At 35.6% G+C, this 23615-nt stretch overlaps 1 protein-coding gene and 1 pseudogene across 2 annotated transcripts; one reads left to right on the top strand and one right to left on the bottom strand.

The window, feature by feature from the left end:
• LOC136846183 (uncharacterized) overlaps positions 1-1658 on the bottom strand; it is a 68940-nt pseudogene extending 67282 nt beyond the window's left edge.
• Positions 1659-2221: 563 nt separating this feature from the next.
• Positions 2222-23350, top strand: LOC136846180 (dehydrogenase/reductase SDR family member 12-like). Of its 2 annotated transcripts, none has more exons than XM_067117003.1 (9): positions 2222-2485; positions 6616-6698; positions 7080-7213; positions 8234-8329; positions 9930-10054; positions 10278-10413; positions 16276-16392; positions 16762-16864; positions 19152-23350. In XM_067117003.1, exons 1-9 carry the CDS (start codon positions 2340-2342, stop codon positions 19259-19261), a joined length of 1050 nt encoding a protein of 349 aa, XP_066973104.1. In that variant the 5' UTR covers positions 2222-2339; the 3' UTR covers positions 19262-23350. The 2 variants fall into 2 exon arrangements, with proteins under 2 accessions (XP_066973104.1, XP_066973105.1); XM_067117004.1 differs by lacking the exon at positions 2222-2485 and adding an exon at positions 4117-4441.
• Positions 23351-23615: the final 265 nt, after the last annotated feature.

The raw sequence follows: 23615 nt of genomic DNA on the forward strand, positions 1-23615 counted from the left end.
GTTCAAGTAGATGAGAATACAATTATAATACTCTGACGGAGCTTCATCTATTTGGTATGGAATTTTAGACTATGAATGACACAAGACTTTTCACTTTTTGTCTGTCAAGCAGAAACTTCGAGTATGTCTTGTATTTCAACTAAGAAAGTTCTAGCAAAGTCTTTTGTAAGTCACGTAAAGTTGGTTTTATGAGACGTTTGTGATCAAATGGTTATTGGGCTTATCTATTGTGAGTTATAGATTTCTAACAGGTATTCATCGGAGGCCATTGTCCCACTCGTTATTTCCCTAAGTGCAAATGAAGAGAAAATTAAAGAGAAGCCTGGAAATTACTAAATCAGGATGCCAAGACAAAAGTGTTCTAGATCGACTAACTAATCATATTTTGAATTTTAAAGTGGTTACGCTTCATATCCCAGAGCATACGCCACTGTTTAAGGATTCTGCAATCACAGGCCTAAGGTCGGACAGACCTAGATGAGGCATCATTGTCGTGTGCAATGTTTGTCAGACATGTCACTATAAATATAATAAATAGCAAAAGTTCAAGAATACTACCTTGAAGAACGCCTGAAATGACTTTACTAACGTTACTAGATTGACCTTCAACACAGACCCTCTTGGAATACAGATAAAAGATCCGACAATTCCCAATAATTTTAGCTCGCAGATAAGTGCTTCATGATTCTCACGGTCAAATGCTGCGGTGAATCTAGACCGACCATGCGTGTCAACTCTGTAAGTTGACAGATAATAACAAGAGCGCATCGCAGATACTACGTAATACAATGACGCAGTTGAACTGTGATCATTACGGAACACTTAACGTGACCAGGGAATTGAAATCAGTAATGGCAATGGAAATAATTTTTGAAAGAAAGATATCTCCATTTCCATGCGTTTTCCGATATCGTCCGTGAAAAGATATGCAATGAGAACGTAATCTATTTATCGTTGTAAAGTAGTTTATTGTAACACAAGTTGTAGGTTTTGTCTTAACCACTGATCTGATTCATTGAACTTGCTTTGACATCAGTACAGTACTAGTTCATACAACAAAAACAATAATAAATAAATAAGATACTCTTTTGAATTCTATCAACCTCGTTTAGAACCTAATCTTCCTATAAATGGGCCAATTCACTGCGACAAAAAACAATTATATTAAAATAAAAGTAACTATCAATGATTCTATTTATTTTAACTGAAATGGTTGAACTCACAGTTTACTCATCTAGGATAAGTTCACTGTACCAAAATAAAAAAAAAAAACAGCAAAATTATCTTCAGTGAAAACTGAGAAGGGGTTTTACCTGCATTTTCAATGTCTTCAGCAAAGGATATGACCAAGCTCTCCTCGAAAATCCCAGGATCGTCCCCAAGAAACTCTTCCGCTCTTTCGCAGGAGTCATCATAATCGCCTTCTGAATCGCTTGAATTTCCTTCACTCATGACGCTAGGCATAGGATGTGATGACTGAGATATCGAGAGTTGGAGGATCAGAGAGAGAGAGAGAGAGAGAGAGAGAGAGAGAGAGAGAGAGAGAGAGAGAGAGAGAGAGAAACAAGACACTCATGCACAGCCGAGACGTAACTGATACACGGCGTTGTTCCCACTTCCCGGCAGACATTAGGTTTCACGTGCATTACTTTCATCGAGAAATTTTCCTCCTAACCGGCTTAAATAGGATGAAGTTTGCAATAAACGTTTTCGTGGAAACTGTGGACTGACTTTTATAATTAAAATTAGGTTTTTATTGTAGTTTTTTTTAGCAGGACTACAGCTGTAGGTCTAGTGTCCTAGACAGTTAACATTTGGAGTTCAGCAGTTCCGATCACCAGCTTCAATGAATTGTTCTATGAGATAAATCGGATTAATTTTCATTCTGTTGAATGAAGAAATCTAACCAGCGAGTTCAGAGGAGAGTAAGTAATCTTTGACAAGGTTAAAAAAAAAAAAAAGTCTCATAAACACTGCAAAAACTCAGCGTGACACTGCCCAAACTTTGAACGCATCTGGAACCATCCTAATGGATTGTTTCAAACCACGGCAGCAGATATCAAAAGAGTTTTGAAACGCTTCTTATTACGTCAGCAAGACTTACTGATCGAGTAATTTGATACAAGAAGAAAGCAAATTTAAAAAGAACCAAAGACTCTCCCATTCTGCAGGAACTACGATACTGACGAGAAAACACTGAAAGACAATTATAAAATAATATAAGAAGTACCTTGTCTGAAAACGTACAAGGGCCCGCCAGAGAGGGAATTATCCCTGTGGAGGACTGTACATAAAACCAGACAAAGTGAAACAAAGTGAAACAAAGTGAGTTACCTGATATGACAGCAGCAAACAACCTGAGGAAAAAACCACTGGCTTTTGTGGTCAGTCTTTCCCACTGTCACTCCCCACCTCTGTTTCACGCCATCTCAAGCTGGTCATCTCGTGATCTTCGTTATCAAGTGTATGCAATCTTCCAGGAAGGGTGAGTTTCCAGTATCAGACGTAAGCAAACCATGCTGAAATCTGAGGGAAATAATGGCAGATGTTAGTATATATGTTTCTGCTGTAACAGGGAAATGAACAAAAGGCTGAAATGAGTCATTTTGTTAAAACGTAAGCTTTTCTCGGCTTCCACGAAACGATTTCCAATACCAGTGGGGATGATTGTTATCATAAACAAATAGTTTAGAAATACAGAACTTTTTAATAGTAGGCCTATCAATGGTAAAAATGTAAATGTTACTAGACTTCATGAAGTGATTAGCAAAAATAACCTGATTAAGCCACCTGCCAGTACCATGGGTGTAACCAAGAATTATTAATTACCATTTTCACGAAGCAGAATACTTTTTAATTTTTTATGACAGGGCACGAACTGTGACGTCTCTTGTGGATTTTTTATTGTAATGTATTGGTTAAATTTCTTTACTGTCATGATTTTCACTTTTTAATTATTTTTCAGTCCAAAATTTTAAGTGTGACACTGCCTTAGCCAACACCCCCCAACCCCCTCGTAACTGCTTATCAGCTTATTTCGTCGTTAGGTCGTTAACAATCAAGAGGGACGAAAATTTTGGGACACTCCATGAAAAGAATTTTTTGTCTTAGGAAAAGGAGAGAACAAAATCCCTCGACTGACAATTTTTCACGTCCCTTTTTCTGAGACTCCATTGATCAACTAAATCAATTTCCCTTCGCATTATGGCTCTCTGAGAGAACGTAACGAAGTCACTTTCATTTCCCCATCTCCGTCTTTTTTCCCGTGTGAAATTCATTCACAGAAAATCAGTACTGTTTTACTGTGCCATTGTTCACAGCTCGATTAATGCTGGCTTTCGAGAATGTTAGCGAATTCCTTAATCTTGAAGAATGAGATAAGGGAACTTTATGGGTTGATAACCTTTCAGTCCTGATCACAAAAAAGATTGTATGATTTCTAGTTGCATAAATGTCGTTTCTAGAACTTCTTTATAGCCCAAGATTCATCATATCTTCTCCTTTTAGACCTCTTGTGTGTAAATGATATATATCCGTAAATATTATACGAATAAAAAAAGAAGAAATGTTTGTAAACAAAATGTTCGAGCATAGATATATATAAACTCGATAGCAATTCGCCTCGCGTCAAAATTGTGAATTTCAGTTTTTAAAGATTAAATATCATTATTAAACGAATGATTATAAGTAACTTTGATATTATGAAGATAATACTGATTATTTTTAAGGTTTCTGAACCTTAATAAATGCCATTATATATAATACTTATAGGGGTTCGCAATCCCGTCGAGGACAGAAAATTTGATTAAAATAATTTCAGTGAGTCCAATGTGACTTCAGTCTTATGTTATTATTATTACTGTTTAAAAGTTAAACGAGTAATTATATGTTGCTTTGGGATTATAAGATAATACTGATAATTCTTATGGTTTATGAACCTTAATAAATGCCATCATATATAATATAGGGACTTCAGTCTTATGTTATTATTATTACTGTTTAAAAGTTAAACGAGTAATTATATGTGGCTTTGAGATTATGAAGATAATACTGATAATTCTTATGGTTTATGAACCTTAATAAATGCCATTATATATATATAATATAGGGATTCGCAATCCCGTCGAGGACAGAAAATTTGATTAAAACAGTTTCACTGAGTCCAAAGTGACTTCAATTATATTATTATTATTATAACTGTTTAAAAGGAGATTTAATATAAGCAAAATGAAATAAAAACAGCCTCAATTATATATTATATTATATCAATGGTTACATATTTGCCTCGAGAAGGCGTGACATCGCAATCCCTTACGAAACACCTGTTGGATACGGAACACGCCCATTTTTTATCATTTCACTTTTCCTTGGGCGTCGTATTCAAAATGTCAATCTACCGGAATACCGTCTGGTTCGTAAAGGGACTTAGAGAATACACAAAGTGAGTAAACTCAATATATCTTTTAAAGTTATTAGGTCTAATTTAGACCGATGTTGGTCCAGCCATGTTTTTGTGTTAACGACCCTTTTATAGGCCTATGTTATTATTAGGCCTATGGGGAGTTCCCTTTTGGGGAACCGAGGCTTTTTTTTTAGAGGAAATTAAAGGAAGAAACGAATGAATGGAGTGGAAATGAAAAAGAAATGGAATTGCACGAACGTGAATGGTCTAAAATGCATAGCCGGAATCACATTAGGCCTAAAGCAGCTGGAGATTTAGAGGCCTATGATTATTATTATTGTTATTATTATTGTTATTATTATTATTATTATTATTATTATTATTATTCATTATTAATCTGTACCAGTCACAAAACAAGGAATGATCTAAAATGCATCGCCTAAACTACAGCAGGCCTAAGGTAAACCGGAGAATTAGAGGCCCGTGGTGTTATTCATGTGTTATTATTGTTGTTATCATCATTATTATTATTATTATTAATCTGTATCAATCACAAAACATGAAGAATGATCTAAAATGCGCAGCCTATAAACCACAGTAGGCTAGGCCTAAAGCAGTTGGAGAATTAGAAGCCTGTGGTGTTATTCATTTATTATTATTATTATTATTATTATTATTATTAGTAATAATCTGTACCAATCACAAAGCATAAAAAAATGATCTAAAATGTCTAGGCTAAAGCAGTTGGAGAAATAGAGACCTAAGGCGTTATTATTTTTATTATTGTTATTATTATTATTATTATTATTATTATTATTAATATAATCGGTACCAATCACAAAACATAAATAATTAAAGAGGAAAGATGTTAAAAGGCCAAGCAAGCAAACTATACAAAAATGCTGATCGACCCAACCTTCCTTAACCTAGGCTAGCCCAACTGAGGGTGCCAGTTAGGGGCAAAAATTCATATAGGCCTAGCACAAAGGAGGACTAAAACTCAAAACGCACGTACAATTAATCGACTATTTTGGCAGACTTCTTGTATCTGATAGTATGAACATTTGATCATAGGTTTAATAGTCAGATGGTCATTCGCCCAACATTTATTTCCTTGCGATAAACGAAATCTCTTTTTACCTCACTTAAGGCCTTGTTATGTACACCGACGCTTTCAAATCCTCATTACATCGGGTCCTGGTCGTTTTGGCCGCAAGTCATTTAGGCCGTAACATCCAAATTGGCAAACGGCTGAAATGGGTGTATATAATACGTTGATCCCTGAGGGGCTAGTACTAAACACGGCGTCCCGAGGAGCTTCCGCCATGTCTTACAGCCTAAGCTTCGTGTGGCCCAAAGTTGTGACGGCCTAACAGGTTCATCGGCCGAAAATAATACGGCCCAATCATCCCGAACTCATTGCATTGTCCCCAGCCCTGCCCTAGGAATTTAACTCATTAATATAAATAATAGAGATTTGCAAAAAAATTGTTCAGATTTTCCAATTCCCCTCTTATTTGCTTGATTTGGTTGTATGAATTGAGTTGTGTAAGCTAGCTTCCTCTTCCTACAAATATCCTCCATTTTAGAGTCGGGTAAATGATCTGGATGGGTTTCTGTTTTATATCTGTTGGTGTGTGCTTGAAAATACCCAATTATTGTAGTTTTGTGAGTTGCAAGATTAAGCTAACATAGACATAGACATTGCCCAAATGTAGAGACATTGCCCAAATCTACATTTTACCCCTTCTTACCATTCTTTTGAATCTATTAATGAGGGTAAGTGAGAGATGATAATTGCTGTATTGTATATTGTATAGTATATAGCTAATCATGGATCCTACTTAGCACAGGTAGCTACATAATTTTTGGTAAAACTTGACTTTTGTTGTGAGTCTGATTTTCTCCAGTCACCACTGGGACAGGTTACCTCCTTTTTGGGAGTGTCCAGAGGGAGGGGGTGTGTGTGAAGAACCCCAGCCAGGTCAGGGTAGGTCCCCCTAAGTTAGGTTAGGTAGGTAAGATCTGGTTAGGTCAGGACCTGGCATTATAGGAAAGGTTAGGTCTATTTATGTATGAGGAACCTGTCCCGTTCGATAACTGGTGGGAATCAGGCTGCGCAACTAAACTAAAGTTTTACCTAATTTTTTATTATCATATTTGAAAATCTAGTTTTTGTGGATATGCTTTTTCATGAAATGTCTCATCTTCAGGAGTGGATATCTGGCAGCCAGTAAGAATTTCCAAGAAAATGATTTAGATGTGGATTGCGCTGGGCGACACTATATGATAACAGGTTAGTGTAATATTTTATTGGTGATCATTTCATAACAGGTTAGTGTAATATGTTATTGGTGATAATTATCCTAATTCAGGTTAAAGCTAATTGCTTGGTTATGGAAGTTTTTTTTTTTAAAGTAAGTGAGAGATCAAAGGCCAGTAGAGAATGGTTCTAGATTAACACTTGGACTAGTTAGGAACCCAGCAGAATGGGGTCTGGACAGAAGGTAATGAAGAAAGTTCATAAAATATGTACCCCCATAAGAAAACATTCTCGCATAAAGGCTAGTGAAGGTAACACATAACCCTAGTTACTATCCTCCCAGAAGTTGGCTGATTAAATGCCAGAAATGTGAATAAAAAGGTTTCAGGTGTTCATAATCTGCTCAACTTCCAGGTGCAAACAGTGGTATTGGGAAATGCATAGCTACCGAAATTGCAAAGCACGGAGGGACGGTTCACATGGTGTGTCGTAATTCTACTACTGCTGAACAGGCTAAGAAAGAAATTGTAGAAACGTCTGGAAATGAGGTAAAATTATTTTTATAGTTTATTACAGTAGTAATTGCAATATTTTTGCATATAGAAACATACAATAATTCCATTTAATCTTGCAGTCTTGTTAAGCTTACAGCACAGAAGTTAATATGAAGTAGTATATTTTAAACTCGATAAGCAAACTGGAAATTTTCTGCTTTTATATTTTTTAGCTTACTGTGATGACTGTCTAGAAAGCTATTGTGAGACCCCCAAGTTTTTAAGCATATTTAGACAGCAGGTTAAAGTTTTTCGAAGTTTCTACCCTTTGAAGCTTACAAGGCATAACTCACATTTGAAGGGCAGCTTCCTTACTGGATTTTCTTTCATATCCAATACCTCCTATCCATCACTTGGACCATCAACTATGGGTGAAGGTCAAGGTTATACAAGGAAAACTAATTTTTTGATCTGTAAATTTTAACTTGCTCAGCAAATTCTTTTGTCCTCTATAATATAACCCTTGTCAATTGTCATGTTAGTATGATGCTGGCCTCTGCTGCATTGGTTCCCATTGAATGGGGGATTTTCCTCTAAAACTCTGGTTTGTTTTTAGAGACATGAAATCTTGTGAATGTGTAGTTTTATCATCGTACGAAGTGACAGTTTCATTTCCAAAGTACATAAGGTTATTGCATTTTTGTTATTACTTCTTTTTTTGTATGTTTGTATGCGTTCACCTTTGTCATGTTGTGTACATGCTTCAGGATGTGTTCTTTATATCATATAAAAGAGAGAGCTATAATGGCAAGCTTCTTCAAATCATCATATGCATTACAAGGGAAGAAAAACATAAATATGTCTTCAGAAGACAGAACTGGCAATTGCATGGAGTATTTTAATTATTCTCATTGAGCTGAAGGCAAATGTTTATTTCTTCCCTTGAAATTACATTTGCTTTTTATAGGTTATTTAGACATTAGGCATCATATTATGTACTTTTCTTTGTAAATTTGAATTATTAAGAAAATTCCAGTGCTTGCAGACTTGTTTGATATGTATTAATTATTACAGAATGTCTTTGTGCATATTTTGGATATATCCCAGCCGAAAAGTGTGCACCAGTTTGCCAGCGAATTTGAAAAGACTAGCGACTGTCTCCATGTTTTGGTAAGTGGTGATGAAATTTGTATCATTCAGTATAGGACACTTGAGTTTAGAATGAAGTTTTGTCTATTATTAAGGTATTTGACACCTTCTTTTTGAAAACAAGTCAGCTGAGCTTGTGTGAATGTGAATATTTTTTATCGAAAACATTTTGAACTCTGCAAGTTTATGTGAGTGAACTTAGTTTCCCGAATCTTCGGTGAATAATATAAAAATAGAGAATTGGAAAATAGACTTCTTAAAAGTGAATATCAAATCATAGCTGCTTGTTTCTACAACAGGGTTTGATTTATTTTTAGAATCTCACTCTAAGATTGACTATCACAATTTTGTGACCTTGAAAGCTATGGTTTGTTTTGATCAGGAGCTATACAATGATTTAAAAGCATACGAAATATTGATCTTCATAAGAAAGCATGGCTACTTTTTGGGGTATGGAAATTTACTTGGAAATAGTGGATATGCTCTTCACAAAATATCATTGTCTTCAGGGGAATAAGCATGTAGTTCCATATATGTATTAACTGGTTACCTTTAGGGGAATATGCATGCAAGTCCATATTAGTACAGTATTTAAAAGTTGGTTACTAAAGAGATAAGTAGCACATTAATTAATAGAAAATGAAGAACTATCAGTTCATTATCATGAAATAGCCAGTAGATCCTTGGACTGAAAGCTGTGAATACATCTTCATGTGGCATAGTAACTTGTTCAACTTGTCATAAACTCTGCTGTGTACAGGTACATAATCTTTACAAACTCCAAAATTGTAAATGCATTTCTTTGGTGACTTTTGAAGATTAAACTATAGTAGTTTCATCAGCCAGCAAGCATACGAATGACCTCCCACTTGAGGTTCTGGGTCATGAAGGAAACTGCAGCCAAGCCTATGAGCTGGATGTAATTACACCATCCTTTCTACCAAAGCTGGATCTATGGAGTAAATTGGCATGTCCTTCCAAAATGCATTTTGGTTTGCAGTGGTGCCTTCACTAGTGAGTAATTTCCTGAGGCCAGGGCAGTATTAATGATGTTTGTCGCAAAGAAAGGCACTGTCTTTCCTCTCCCACCAGTCTGCCAACCTGTGGGCATGCTTGCTGTTGAAGACACACAATTGTGTTACTGGTCCCTTCTCCAAACAAGCCTCACTTGGGAGTCAGCTTGCATTTTGGAACAGATTTTTGCAGATAGATCTTCTTGTTCTTTCTGAAGAGCAAAGGCACCGGCAGCTTGAAACTGATGGGAGTTCAGGCAGAAAAAGTACAGGATAGAGAAAAGTGGAGAGAACACATTTTATATGTTTAATCCTACAAGAGGAAGGGAAGATTTAATATCGCTCATGATGATAATGATTGTTATTTTTGCAAAATTGAAGTAAAAATATTTTAAGTGGTGCTCTAGAAATTTATGAGAATAGAAAACTGGATTGCTGTTTATAAAAGATCTTTCCTTTTCAGAGTTAGGGAACAGTCTTTTAGTGCCAAAAGTAAATAAAACACTTGCACATTGTACAGTGTCCTTGTAAAAGTTTAATCATTGATGGTTTTGATGTAATTTTAGAGTTGTGTATAAAACAGCCATTTATTAATTCCATTTCCTCAGGTAAACAATGCAGGATGTATGGTTAATCAGCGGGAACTCGTGGAAGATAACTTAGAGAAGAATTTTGCCACCAATACACTTGGTACCTATCTTCTCACAAGAACCTTGTTACCCCTTTTGAAAAAGTAAGCAATTCAGTTGTTCTTTCACTTAAATATGTAATATTGTAGTATAACAGTTTTTGTCAAGTTTTAGAAATGTTCAGTATAAGACCCCTTGTAACACCAGTACATGTGGTAAAATACTTCAAGTTCTTCATTCATTTTCAAGGGTAAAGCCAGAATGACAGCTATTTACAGCTTAATGAGTGTTGAGATACCAGTACTAAACTTATTTTTCTTCATAAAGGAGTGAAAAGCCACGTGTGGTGACAGTTACATCTGGGGGAATGCTTGTCCAGAAGCTGAATCCTGATGACTTGCAGTTTGAGAAGATGAAGCCATTTGATGGCACCATGGCTTATGCTCAGAATAAGAGACAACAGGTGAGACCAAATGCAGTACTGCAATAGACAGATTACAGTGTAAATATTCAGAATACTAGTATTTAAAAAGCTCGTTTTACTTGGGCCTAATTGCGTGGTACAGTACACTGTTATCTGAATATAGTTATCTGTAGCAAAAGTATTTGCAAGTGTTTTTTGATATAATATATCACTTACAATAAGGATCCCCTTATTTTATACACTATGAATGTCATTGCTACCTTGATTATAATATACACTATGAATGTCATTGCTTCCTTGATTATAATCGCCTATTGTGCAGATATGCAATTGAGGGGCGCGGCGTAACAAGGTGGCAAGCGCCACCGCGGCCGAACTGGTTTTTTTATTGTGAGCGAGCAGCTAAAGTACAGCACTATCCTGTACACACTTTTGTCCACTTATGTTACTGGCAAAAGGTTCGAAAATCCATGCAAAACAAAGGGAAATTTCGCCCTTAGCGAGTTCTCACTGCTACATCATAAGACTCGTCATAAAAGGAGGCAAGCGGCAACCAGTGGAGGTGCGTGGGTGGATGTAGGAGGCGTGGGTGGGGTTGTCAGTGTTCTTTAACTCACGCGTGCTGACGGACCAATCAAAACCTCTCTTTAACCCGGCTCACGGATTCTGATTGGCTATCCGCACGGCTGGGAGCATCACATTGTTTTTCTCCCGCCTTCCCATCTGTGTGTTTGTTTTCATTAGACGCTCTCGATTACGCTCGTATATTTTTCGTATTTACGTGTGTAATAACAGTGATTGCGGTATTTTTTCATCATGGCAGATAGCCAAGATATCAGTGAGCGTAGTGATGTGCATATCAGCAATGCTGATAGTGATTGTGAAGTACTAGATGAGCTTAATGATGCTCCACGTGAGGGTGGTAGTGGTTTGGTAAAGCGTAAACGAAGGCCAGAAAATTGGAAACAATCCATTCGTAAGAAAATGCGTAATGAAGGAAAAGCGATTACAGTGATGTGGCTAAAAAGCAAATAGAAGAACGTAAAATTGGCCCCATGTCGTGATCGTTGCTTCGATAAAGTTACAATGCCAGTGATAGAGGCTCTATTTAAAGAGTTTTGGGACATAGGAAATTACGATGGCCAAACGGCTTATTTACAGAAACTCATGGCGCGTATGCCAGTGAAACGTCGTAGAAACCCGCAGACGAAACCAAGCGTTCATGTACCGTTGTGTACACTGTAATGTATGGTTCTACTGAGCACCAAGTGTGTAGGCAGGGTTTTGTCAATTTTTGGCATTGGCAAAAAGAGGGCTAGTGTTGCTTTAAGCAAAGTAACAATGGGGAAAACTACAGTGCCTGACCAACGAGGTCGAAAACCCACGGCTTCAAAAATAGTGGGTGAGAAAGCCCCGAGCTTGTGCGCAAGCATATCCAGATGTTGCCAGCAATGTCCTCTCATTATTCTCGTGCGACTTCTAAACGTCTGTATCTGGATTCGAATCTTTCGACAGTGAAATTATACGACTTGTATTGTGCATTTATGAACAGTGACCATCCAAATGTTGAAAAAGTGTCGTTTAATTACTATTCTACAGTGTTTAGAAACGAGTATAACATTGCATTTGCAGCTCCTGTTGTTGATTCGTGCAACATTTGTGATAAACTGAATTCTAGAATCACTAATTCTAAGCAGCTAGGTGCGCCACCAGAGGTTGTGGAGGCCATTGATCGTGACCTTAAAGCACATGTTGACCTTGCTGAAACAGGTCGGAAGCTGCTTGATGATTTTAATGATGACAATGAGGACATCATGGCTCTTTGCTTCGACTTACAGCAAACTCTTCCTACTCCTAAGCTCAGCACTAATGTAGCGTATTATAAACGAAAGTTGTGGACCTATAACTTTTGCATTCATAATCTACAGACGCCGCAGGTCGTCTATGTACATTTGGGATGAAGTCACTGCCAAACGAGGGTCTAGTGAAATTATGAGCTGCCTTAATCACTACATTGACCATCATCATAAGGAGAACCACACTAAATTGATACTCTTTTCTGACAATAATTGTGGAGGTCAAAATAAAAATATAAATGTAATTCTAGGATGCTTGCGACTTCTGCACATGAAAAAATTCGTCAGGATTGAACACTTTTTTTTAGTGCCAGGTCATTCATACATGCCCTGTGATAGGCATTTTGGTAACATAGAGAGAAGACTGAAAAGGGAGACTACTATACCTGGCAAGCCTGATTACATTGAGCTTATCAAGGGTGCTATCAAAAGGGCTTTGACGTCGTTGATGTGCAACAGAAAGACATTTTTGAACTGGAAGCTCTTCAGTCGCATATAACAAACCGTAAGTCTAAGACAGCATCATTGCAGAGTGCCAGAGTTATTGTCTATGATGCCAGCTTTGCAGAGGGATTTGCACTTAAAGTCAGTTACAATGTAAATGACACAGCTGATGAGCATCGTGTTCGGCTCATGAAAGGGAGAGCCAAATACTCAAGCAAGGTGTTTGACCTTAGTGCTGTTCCCTTAACTCGCAAGTATCATAGCCCTATTCCTCTTGCACCAAAGAAGACCAAGGATTTGAGAGACCTAATCCCATACATAGCTCCTTTGGCGGCCCAGGCATATCTCAGATCTGTGGTCGACAGTCAAGCAAGTGCCAGTGCCACCGCCGATGATGATGATGACCTTCCCTGACGGAGATGTGAACTCCTTTGAAAGAACCCTTGACTACCACAACTAATAATAAAAACCATAGCCTTTAACCTGAGAACTTTGGGAGCGGATTTTAGTCAGGAGACTGGTAAGTACAGCCATACTTTTATAATGATAATACTAATGATACTAATAATATTAATGAACAATGACAATCATAATGAAAATGTTTATCTTGATTGTTGTCATCATTATTATGATTATTATTATTATTATTATCATTATTGTTATTATTATTACTATTATTATTGCTAACATTATTATTATTATTCTTATTATCATTACTATGATTATTATAACAATAATAAAAATTATTCAATACAGCTGTTTATTCATTAGTAATAAGCAGAGTATTTTTTCCCGTTTTATAAAATTTTTGACAAAGTCAGGCGCTTAATTTTTTTCTCTTATTATTAATAGTTTTTTCTTATTACTCTATCTTTAATGATTATACAGCATTACTATTATTGAATAGTTTTATACCTGGTTTAACATTGTTGCTGTAGTTATTACTCTGTTATTAATACTCTGTAATGTAGTCTGTTTTTTTGCACGGTAATTGTTTTGTTTTATAATATTTTCATGGAAATTTTACTCAGATATGTTATAATAATAATTTTAGAGCATTATTAGGATAAATATTTTAGGTTGTTTTCACAAAAACATGCTTTAATTGCCGTATGAAAAACATTTTCATTGTGTTCATTAACACTTTACAATCTTACATTACCTCACTTTTTGTGGTTGTGGCGCTAAATGACAAAACATACTATAATGATTTTTGCATATGTAATAGGCGAATAAATTTCCTTTAAAAATGAGGTATGATTCATAGAAATCGTTTGGCTGGTTTTTCTTTTATAAGCGTTTTTCATAGTTGGCAAACTTTAAATGCGTTTTTATCATTTTTTAAAAACGGCGCTTGGCACCTTATTACACTGCGCCACTCAATTCGACTATCATACAGTGTATACCAGCATATAAGTTGCACCCTAATTTTGGTGGAGCATATTAAGGGAAAAATACATACAATATATCTTTATTTTTTTAATCTTTACAGCATTCCTCTCTAAAGGTATTTTAAAATTTCTTACTTCAAAGAAGACTAACCAGTACAGTGTATTTTTAGCTATGTTAGGGTGTCTGTTCAAAATATGCATTTTTCAGATTTATAGTAATGACCCTTGTTTAACTAGATGACAGCCATAAATCTATCCTACTTTCTTCTGTCTTAGCCTTTGTATCTGATATTGTCATTTTATGCCTATTTAATATACTGTATGACAGAAAATAATTTATTTTTCATGTAGGATGATGTACAAAAATATTTCATTAGTGTAAAATCACATCATAGTTACTTTGGTAAATGGGGTATGTATGTGCCTTCAGGGAGTTGCATCCAAGCGCCTCTGTGGGTACCAGGTCCATCTGGCAAAGATGGTAGCACAGTACTTGGATTAAGGCCTAGAACTCTGGGTACAAGCACTTGCTGCATTGTATATTACAAGCACTTGCTGCATTGTATATTAACACCTGATTAAGGATGCACAGTAAAAAATTGTTGCCTTGTTCAAGAGGAACACCAGAAATCATTGGCAGCAGGAGGGTGATAGCAGTAAGGGGTTGGGTGCTTTGTTTCTTAGCTTCAACTCTGGATGCCTGGCAGAAGACCTTGATTGAAAACCAATAGGAGTTGGCCTCAGTCAGCTGGGAGCTGTACACTACAAGGAACTGTCTATTCTTTAGTTTATTTAGCCTATGAATCCTCTGTGGATTCTCTGCTGTAAATATATAGGCACAATTTAGATTCCCAGTTCCAGGAATATGAGGGTGCTAAGAGTCTTCCAGTTCAGATTGAAAGAATACTACTGTAATTGAAAGCATACTAAGGATAAATTGAAGATATGAAATTGAAATTTAAGAAACCTGAATCAGATTGGAAAGCTAGAACAGGTAGAAAATTAATTCAAGAGGTGTGGACTGGACATCTTAAGTTTTCATGACTCAGTTCAGAGGAATGGAAAAAGAGAGATTGGAAGGAGTTTGTGTGTATGTTTATTCAGGAAGAGCAAAAGGCATTGGCAGTTGAATATCAAAATAAATTTGCAGTTCTAGAAACAGTGAGGACTGGTGTAACATCAAGATTGTATATCAATGACAGTGACACCTCTATGTCTGCATACAAAGGATAAGTTTCTAAACATATTAAAAAACACACCAAAAAGAAATTATGGCAGCAGATGCTATTTATAACTTTCATAATGATTTATACAATTGTGGTAATTAAAATAAAAGGCAAATAGTTCTCACAAAATGTATTTTAGGTCGGCCTGACAATTGCATCATCCAAACTTATGGCATTGCAATTAGTTCTTCAATGCATCACCTATTATGTGTGTAACAGTATTATTACTGGTGGTGGTAAATGTGTTTTCTGTATCTCGTGGTACCATATAGCTGTATTTTTAAAAGTCTATAAAAGAATAGATATTTATTTAAGCAACAACTATAATGTAAAACAAAATTGTCTGAAACAGAAAAGTTTGTCATTTTTTAAAACTAAGTTCAGATAAACTAGCAGTTTTTTTTACATAAATCTACAGTGCTCATATTAATAATGAAAAAGTGAAGTATGCATAAAGGTTAACAAATATAGAGTGAACTTTGAAAAGTAATATATATGTTTCTGACATTGGTACCACACTGAAATAACTTCTCCGAATCTTTCAAATTTTTCCAGTGAATATAGATAACATTACCTTCCAAATACAGCAATTTATAACACCTCACCTAATCAGAGATGTAAAATTAAACACCAGAGCTTTTTCATAAATAATAAAAATGTGGATACTCATCAAACATACTACTGGATATAAGAGCACAGGCGAAGATGAAGAGACCTAGCTAGTGTCTTAGCTGATGCTGGGGAAGGCAAGAATGTGGGAGATATCTTAGATATAGGCCTAAAAAGTTAATTAATTTTATTGACGGTCAACCGAGTAAAATTTGACTTGAACATCACCCCAAGGATCATATAGACAAAAGGCTGGTGAGCCAAGGAGTATTGGGGGCACAGACATAGGCATATATATGATTAATGGGCCTGTGATAAAAATGAAAGGTTTTTGATATATTAACTGAGTGATTCTGTATATCATGAATTGAACAGGTTGTAATGACAGAGAGATTAGCTTTGGAACATCCAGAAATACATTTCTCATGCATGCATCCGGGATGGGCTGACACTCCAGCTGTTCGATCCTCCATGCCCGACTTTTATAACAAGGTAAGTTTTTTGTTTCAACTTGATGGAATACTAAAAGAAACAAAGATTTTGTTATGGTGTTCATGAAAATTAAAATCACATCTATTCATTGGAATTGGTTTATTTGTGATATGTGAATTTATGAATATTCTTACAGAGGTACAGAATGATACTAAGATTTAAATCCTGAACTTTAGTAAAATGAGCTTTTTAACATTTTGCAGTAGCTCAGAGTTGTATGGTTTCTGAGACAGATTTTTCTTTACATCGTAATATAGATTTTTTTTATTCAAATGATTATAAAAGACTTTTGAGACAGATTTTTATTTACATCGTAATGTAGAGTTTTTTATTCAAATGACTATAAAAGATTTTTATATTCATTGACAGATGAAGGATAAATTAAGAACAGCTGAAGAAGGCGCAGATACAGCAGTCTGGTTGGCCATCTCTCCAAGTGCTGAATTACAGAAGTCAGGATTATTTTTCCAAGGTATTGGTATAGTGAAGTACACTGTATGCTCATTAAGAGGATCAAGTAGATCATTTTTCTTGCTTATTAATTGTCTTTGTAGGCTTTATGAACCTTTGTCTTCAGAAAACTGACCAGTTACATTGTTCAGTTCAGAACTTCCTTTCTTTCTTCATGCATGTCAGAGTGCCGTAAATAGTGCTTTGAACTGCATAAGGAAAGAAAATTTTGAGGTAGCAGAGGTGATAGACAGAAAGGAGGAAAGTATTTAAAAATGGAAATTTAGAAATTCATATGATGTAAGGATTGAATGTGATAGGTCATGTCTCAAGAGTTGCTCAGGATTACAATTCAGTGGACCCCTGCCTATTTTCGGTTCCGGATTTGCAGCCTCACTGACTTTTGGAACATATATACACATTATTCATGGAAAATTCACCTATTTGTGGTATTTTTCATAGGGAAATACTATTCACAAATTACTGTATTTTCATATGTTTGTGATTAAATGCACAATTTATGATAAAACTATTAAAATATTCAGGTATAGGCATTTTTAGAGGTTTTTTTGGTGTTTTGAACTATCAAAATAGGTAGTTATTAGCATTTTTAGAGGGGTTTTAAGTATTTGCAGATTTGAGCTATTCACGGGGGACGGCTAGTGGTATGCATCCCCCACAAATATGGGAGGTCGACTGTACAGTATATGAAAGCGGTAAGAGAATGAGTCTGCATTGTTGTTGATATGAGAGAGGGACTTTGGAGAATGTAACACTTGAAGAAGTTAGGTTTGTGATCATCTTGAATAAAATGTTTTGAAAGCAGAGTAGCAGGTCATTGAAGACTTGACTAGAGTAAATGGAAACACTGAAAAGGAGGGAACAGTAACATTTTTAAAGGAAATTAAATTTACCAGCATAAACCCATTACTTTAACATGGCCTTTGTCCTTCAAGGTAGAAACTTTCATCTTTTATATGGATGTACCAGTGACAGATAGTCCAGTTGTTGAAGCTTGGTAAGAAGGTAGTTAACTAGTGCTAGATGAGGGGTAGGGGGACCTAACCACTCCCTTGGCTGTGGACAGTACCTTTTGCTGGACTGCTGTTGAAACAAGACATGACACAGCTGTGGTCATGGAGCAATATAGTTTTCAAGCTTTGTATTGATTATTTTAATTATTGTGTTAGTGGTTGTTCAGTACATTATGCACTTAAACACCATAGACATTAATCTGTTTTTCTTGCTCTGGCAGCCTATTTTCTTTTTACAAGTTTTAATATTAAGTGTGCAAGTTTGCTGCTTAAAATAATGGTTTGGTGTTTCATACAGAATACTGACTCATCTGTACTGTAAGATTTGTGCCCGTATGCTAGAGATGAATTATATAATTTCTTCTACAGGAGTAGATTGATGTGTTTCCAGGTGAACACTTAGGTTCTGCTTTTGCCCCCTCGGGCTCTCTTCTTCCATTTCAGTCTTCAGAGCTGAAATGGCCCTTCATATAGTTCAAAACTATAGGAGAAGTTGCAGGTTAGTTGTGAGAGTTCATGACCAACCTCCAACAAGACTTCCATCAGAGGCTCAGTTGGTTCTCTCCCTTGACTAATCTGTCAGACTATCCAGAACGGTGGCCCTAGTCTAGGACCTTCCATCACGAGCTGGTGTTCCTCTTCATCTTTGAAGAGGATGAGATGTTGGCAGAGAGCGTAGAAGTGCACCTTCATCCACATCCAGACACTAGCTTGTGCCTGGTCATCCTCTCAGCCACATTGCCTCAGAACTTTTCTTGGCCTACAGTGTCTCAATCTGTGTATGTGTGCATGTGGATACATATGTACACATTGATTTGTATGTGTATGTATGCATATATGTACACATATGCTCCGTGTTGGGGTAAACTGCTGCGTTTTCTTGCCTTTTCTTTCTCTGTGGGTTATTCTTTATTTAAAAATAAATTTTTTGCATATCCTTTACAAACAAAAAGATTTTCTTCCTAGAACAACATTACATAATAATGTAATTATTGACATCATTCATGCCAGAGTGGCACCTCAAGTGGACGCGTGCTTAAGTGCAAATATTTTTACGAATGAAAATATGTCCTATCTGTTGTTGAAGAACATCTTAAGAAATCATGTTCCATCAATTATCTTAAATTTTAGTTATTTATATGTAAAATTACAGCATAAGAAATGGACTGTGTTGGTATGTTTCTGATATAGGTTCATATCCACTTTTTTGTAAATTTACATGTGAGTAATTTTAAAAGCTGTAGATGTATTATTTTGAATGGTGCTGCATTCCAGATCGTGTACCTGCATCAACTCACCTTCCACTGGCTTGGACTAAGGTATGCAGTGACGTTGAGGAAAAGTTCATGAAATCATTAGAAGAGCTTTCAGCACAGTTTTCTTAGATAAATATAATGTTACAACAAGTACTGTCATAAAGTGTATTACTACCTCAAGATGGGCTTCTGCTAACAAGACAGGTAATGTTTGTGAAAGTCAAGGTGCTTTTGGTTAGACCCATTAAATTGTACTCTGCGTTCAGGATTTTGTTACTCTAGGGGAAAGTACAGTAGTCAAATACATATATGAGCCCTTGCTTTGTAAATTTGTTACTCTAGTAGAAAGTACAGTAGTCAGATACACATGTGAGCCCTCGTTTTGTAAAAATCCATAACATCTGACAATTGCAAAATCGTACCAGTAAAAATTGTAATTAGGCTTTACAGCTGGTAAAGATTACTTTGAATCACTTGATGGCTTCATATTGTTTGCAGTCACGGCAAATATGCACTTATTTTCATTCAAGCTGATCAGTTCTTTGTTTATTCCCTTTCTTTTATTCTTGTAATAATTTTTTTTAATCCAAATCTCTAATTTTGATGTGGATACTGTTCTTGTTTTTGTCAGATATATTTGGTAATTAGTAAATAAATAGTTTGATTTTGTATTTTAGATTATATGTGGTAATTTTTTTCTTATGCGTACTATACTTGTTACTGTGTTCCTGTTACATTCTTTGCATGTACAGTATTTAAACATATCTTAGCATTAATTTCTTAATGATTAATATATTGAGCACTGTTCTGGTGGATACTGGAATGTACGTGTTTAGCATTCTCACATAGAAGAGCTTAGTTTGGAACTTAATACTGGTTTATCATTTCAAGAAAATAGTAAACTACTATAGTATTTAGTAGGCCCTTGGCAGCTAAGTTTGTAATTTCCACATATTATATCATTTTGAGGGCCCTTCTGTAACCACTTGATGTCTATAGTTATGTTGTACACTACATGATTTACTGTGGGTGCTCTCAGGCTGTTCCCTGTAGTGATATTTGGGGTTTCCTTTAGTGGTGTACTAATACTAAATCTTTCATAGTATGGTATTTGATCAGGTTTGAGGCTCTTATTCAAGAGATGCATACTTATATGCTAACTTTTGTAAACTGTATAAACTAAAGTTTTCATAATCTGTAACCCCCATGTGAAATGGCTGTCATTTACATACAAATACCTCAGGTGCATTCAAGTTTGGTTCATGTTCTTCCTTGTTCAATGAATATATTTATGTATCTGTAAAATAAGGGTGTGTATTGGTGTAGCAATCAAACTGAGATACTTGTAACAATTTCACTATTTCAGAGCATATAGGTTATTTATAGAATTAGATGCCTACTTTGTAAGCCTCTAGATTAATGTAACGGTAATAAACCAACGGAAAATGGAATGACTTACACTCATGAGAAGGCTCTGCCTGCATCATAAATAAGATTGGTCTGACTCTGTCTGATAGTAGTAGAGGTATTTGGAAAGCATAGGTTTATATGGCATGAAATAAGGTTTTTCTTTAAACTTCAGATTTGTCAAATCATACCACTGAATAAAACATTTAAAATATCTCTCTGTAATAAAATTGATGGCAGACAAAGGTAGTCCCTTAAATTGCAAACCATGTTATCATGATTTTGTTAGAACTCACACACCATGTTACCATTATTTTGTTAGAATTTGAAGCCTACAGATTGAGGGTCTCAGCTGGAAAAGAACTCGAGAAAAACAGAAAAAATAAGAAAATTATGCATTCATAAATGACAATGCCAGAAAATTTAATTAAACTTTAAGAGTGGAATAATAATACCCAATATATGCACATTATATTGTTACAGCAGATGTGATATTCCTGTGTTAGGTTAATTTGAAAGCCATTCAGAATTTAGTTACAATAGCTAACTGATCACTTAGAAAAAATAGAGCATAATATATGGTAGGATATTTAGAAATCTAGAGATGCAGTAACATTTTTTTTTAATATTTTCAGCAGTGTACTAAAATAGAACAGAATATAGAATTTAGGCCAAAGACCAAACGTTGGGGTACCTATGAGGTCATTCAGTGCTGAAACGGAAATTGACAGTAAAAAGGTTTGAAAGGTGTAACATGAGGAAAACCTCGCAGTTGCATTATGAATCAATTGTCAGGAGAGTGGAAAGGAAGAATGAGAAAAACATGTTATAAGCTAATTTTAGTAACTGTTGTACTTTAAGGTTAATAATCATAATTTAAGGTAACAATACATACCAGACATCTTTTTTTATGTAAATGTCTGATCAGAAGAGTTGTTTTATGTTACGTGCATAATGAACAGGTAACTTCAACAGTTGTAGATGATAATTTTTTGCATTGGTCAATATGTTTCTACTGAAGATTATGTTGCATTTTATTTGCTATCCTGATTTGTCAGTAAATACACTAGTCGCCTTTCTTTGTACAAATGTTTATTCATAAGGTTTTTATATATTAAATAGCTAGCTCCAGGAATTTTAAACAAAATCATTATGCATCAGTCATCATGAATCTTGTGTTAGTTGCATTTTGTTAGCTTTCATCAACTTATCCTTTTCTCCTCTGCTCCCTTTGCCGGCCTCCAACACCTTAGAATGTTTGTATTCTGCATTTGAAGTTTCAATACTCTATTACTCTACTTAATATTTAACTTTGTGTATTAATCTTTTAACAAGTCATTATACATAAAATTACAATATCAGTAATATATAAAGAGAGAGAGATTGCAAACGGTAGTTAGGTTTGGTAGAGTTGCAAGTTCAAGTAATCTAACTTAGTTTATTTACCTAGTCTCTATTCAACAACAAAAAACCTTCCTTTCTACCACAAGGTAGTTATTCTCTCCATTGAACTCAAAAGGAAGAATTCTTTTCCTGACTCCTCTCAGGCACTTTTGTAACACATCATGCCACCTCTTCCCACATTAACTCTGGAAATCAGTATGCCTCTTTTACACACCATTGACTCATTCTACTGTCATGATGTGCAATTTTCCTGTTCCATTTTTCCCAGCCCATAACCTCTCCCCCCTTTTCAGAGGCAAGTCTGTCACTTACTTTGTGGTTCGGTCTGTCACTGTTTGTGGCTGAGCCCTTCCCTTTCTTCATTTTCTTTTTTCTGTGGCCCCAGGTAGAAAAGAGCATTAGGATGACCAACCTTTGAAAAACCGACTATCATCTTCTTCCACCAGTGTAGGCACTTAAGGGAAGGAGCGGGAATGTTGCAAATGGTAGCAGTGTTACTTTTGAAAGAAGTAAGCAAACTACACACAGTAGTCACACAATAACATAAACATGAGTAAAGCAATCAGCTACTACTACTGTGTGTCTGAACCTCACTTTAGACCACTTTTCCTTTTTGCTATGCTATTCATAAGCCTTGGAATGAGATTTCTCAGCCTCTCGTTTGTAGTGGCAATCTCATTCATTTTCTGCTCAACTTGGTAGTGAAGCAACATACACTGCACACAGAAGGTAGGCCAGACTTACTTTTTAAGTCTTCATTGAGATTGAGATGCTCAGGGATTTTGTCTTTACCATTTGAACTCTTAACCCTTTACCAGTTGCCTAGTCAGACTCATAGGAGACCTTTCATTCCATTTTGTGTAGTTTGGAAATTTGTTGGGCACTTGTCATTGGGAGTCCATAGGTATTGCCTCCAGGTACAAACCTGAATTCAGTCGATTCCCAAACTAAGCTCATTATACTTCATGCTAGTAATTCTCTGTTTCTAGGAAGAGATAGGACACAATAAGAAGCATTATTTTCATCCATAGTAGTTTCCTGTTCAGTGTAGAAACCTTGGTACTGGGCAATATAGCACAAATAGCAGATTTTTATTTAAAATTTTTTATCAGATGTGAAATGTTCGTGTAGTATAAAAGTTGACATTGTCTTTATGTATGGGACAATTAAATAATTGAAAAATATATCAATGAAACATTGTTTATGGGTAATAAAACAAGAGTAAACAAAGTATGTAAGTAAGAGGAATGTACCAACATCTCAGTAATCATTAAACCTATAGTGAATATGAAGTAAATGCACAAATCACAATGTGAGACTAGTAATGTTTCCACATCTAGAATTGTGAAAAGTGTTTTCACAACAAAGCTGTAAATGTTTTACTTACAAATAAAAATATTTTAGTGATTTTGTGGTCTGTCTGAATTTTACTTTATCACTATGTTTATTTACTGTGTAAAACTATGCTCTTCAAATCTTAATTATCCCATTATGTGAACTTGATTAAGGCTCACTTATTAGCCTAGTTTTTTGCCTGATGGTCATTTCAAATTGCAATTTACTTTTACAGACTTTCCTTTCTTGATAAATTGGTATGATAGCTCACTTGGTTGCCAACAGGCTCTCAGTATTTTCGAGGAGCAGGGTATAGGGACTATATGTTCCTAAAAGG

Source organism: Macrobrachium rosenbergii, chromosome 14, assembly GCF_040412425.1.
Source record: "Macrobrachium rosenbergii isolate ZJJX-2024 chromosome 14, ASM4041242v1, whole genome shotgun sequence".
Lineage (NCBI taxonomy): Eukaryota > Metazoa > Arthropoda > Malacostraca > Decapoda > Palaemonidae > Macrobrachium > Macrobrachium rosenbergii.